Genomic DNA, 715 nt, shown 5'->3' with positions numbered 1-715 from the left:
TGAACCTGCCGAAGGAAAAATGTACCGTTAAGGACAGAAGGAAAACCAAAAACCCAAAATCAAAAATACCCAACAATACCCGAAAAATTAGGGGTCCAACTTTTTAACTAGGCGTCGGGGGATATTTAATGTCGATTTCATATCTAATCCAAAACAAAATCGACGAGGATAAACTACATTTCCTGCTGTTTGTTGTAAAGGCGGCGCCGAAGCTCTAACTGAAATATTTTGACTACGAAAACGACAAGAATCCTTGCCTGATCTCTCTTTCTTCTTTTTCTTCTTCTTCTTCCTTGTTTCTTCTATTTTCTTTACCTTTTTCTTCCCTCAACATGGCGACCCAGAGTGTGAATGTCAGCCTTGATGATATAGATCTCTCTAGTCTTCGAGTAAGTACCCCGACATTTATTACATTCGTTATATCACCTGCTTTATAATTATAGACGTTTCTTTCGTTTTTCTTTTCTTCGTACCCTTCCCAGTTTTTCTTTTCTTTTGCCATGTCTGCCTGTCTCTCAATGTCTCTGCTTCCTGCCATCACATTTTTTGTTCTGTTTTTTCTTTTTCATTATAATGACCGATTTCTTTACACTTTCCTCTAACACATTTCATATATATATATATATACATCTGTATCTATCTATCTATCTATCTATCTATCTATCTATATACATCTGTATCTCTCTCTCTCTCTCTCTCTCTCTCTCTCTCTCTC

At 36.5% G+C, this 715-nt stretch overlaps 1 protein-coding gene across 5 annotated transcripts in view; it reads left to right on the top strand.

Annotated features, from left to right (window-relative positions):
* LOC106871661 (mitogen-activated protein kinase kinase kinase kinase 4-like) overlaps positions 1 to 715 on the top strand; it is a 277,960-nt gene that overhangs the window by 5,948 nt on the left and 271,297 nt on the right. Inside the window, exon 1 of one of the 5 annotated variants that reach the window (XM_052970403.1) lies at positions 7 to 389. The exons of the other annotated variants lie outside the window; for them this stretch is intronic. Coding sequence (XP_052826363.1) covers positions 333 to 389 — 57 coding nt within the window. The 5' untranslated portion in view covers positions 7 to 332. Of the gene's footprint in view, positions 1 to 6; positions 390 to 715 lie in introns of those variants that run through there. 5 annotated transcript variants of the gene reach the window in all.

This window comes from Octopus bimaculoides, chromosome 9 (assembly GCF_001194135.2).
Source record: "Octopus bimaculoides isolate UCB-OBI-ISO-001 chromosome 9, ASM119413v2, whole genome shotgun sequence".
In the NCBI taxonomy this organism is placed as follows: Eukaryota; Metazoa; Mollusca; class Cephalopoda; order Octopoda; family Octopodidae; genus Octopus; species Octopus bimaculoides.
This window is presented reverse-complemented; position numbering and strand designations above follow the sequence as displayed.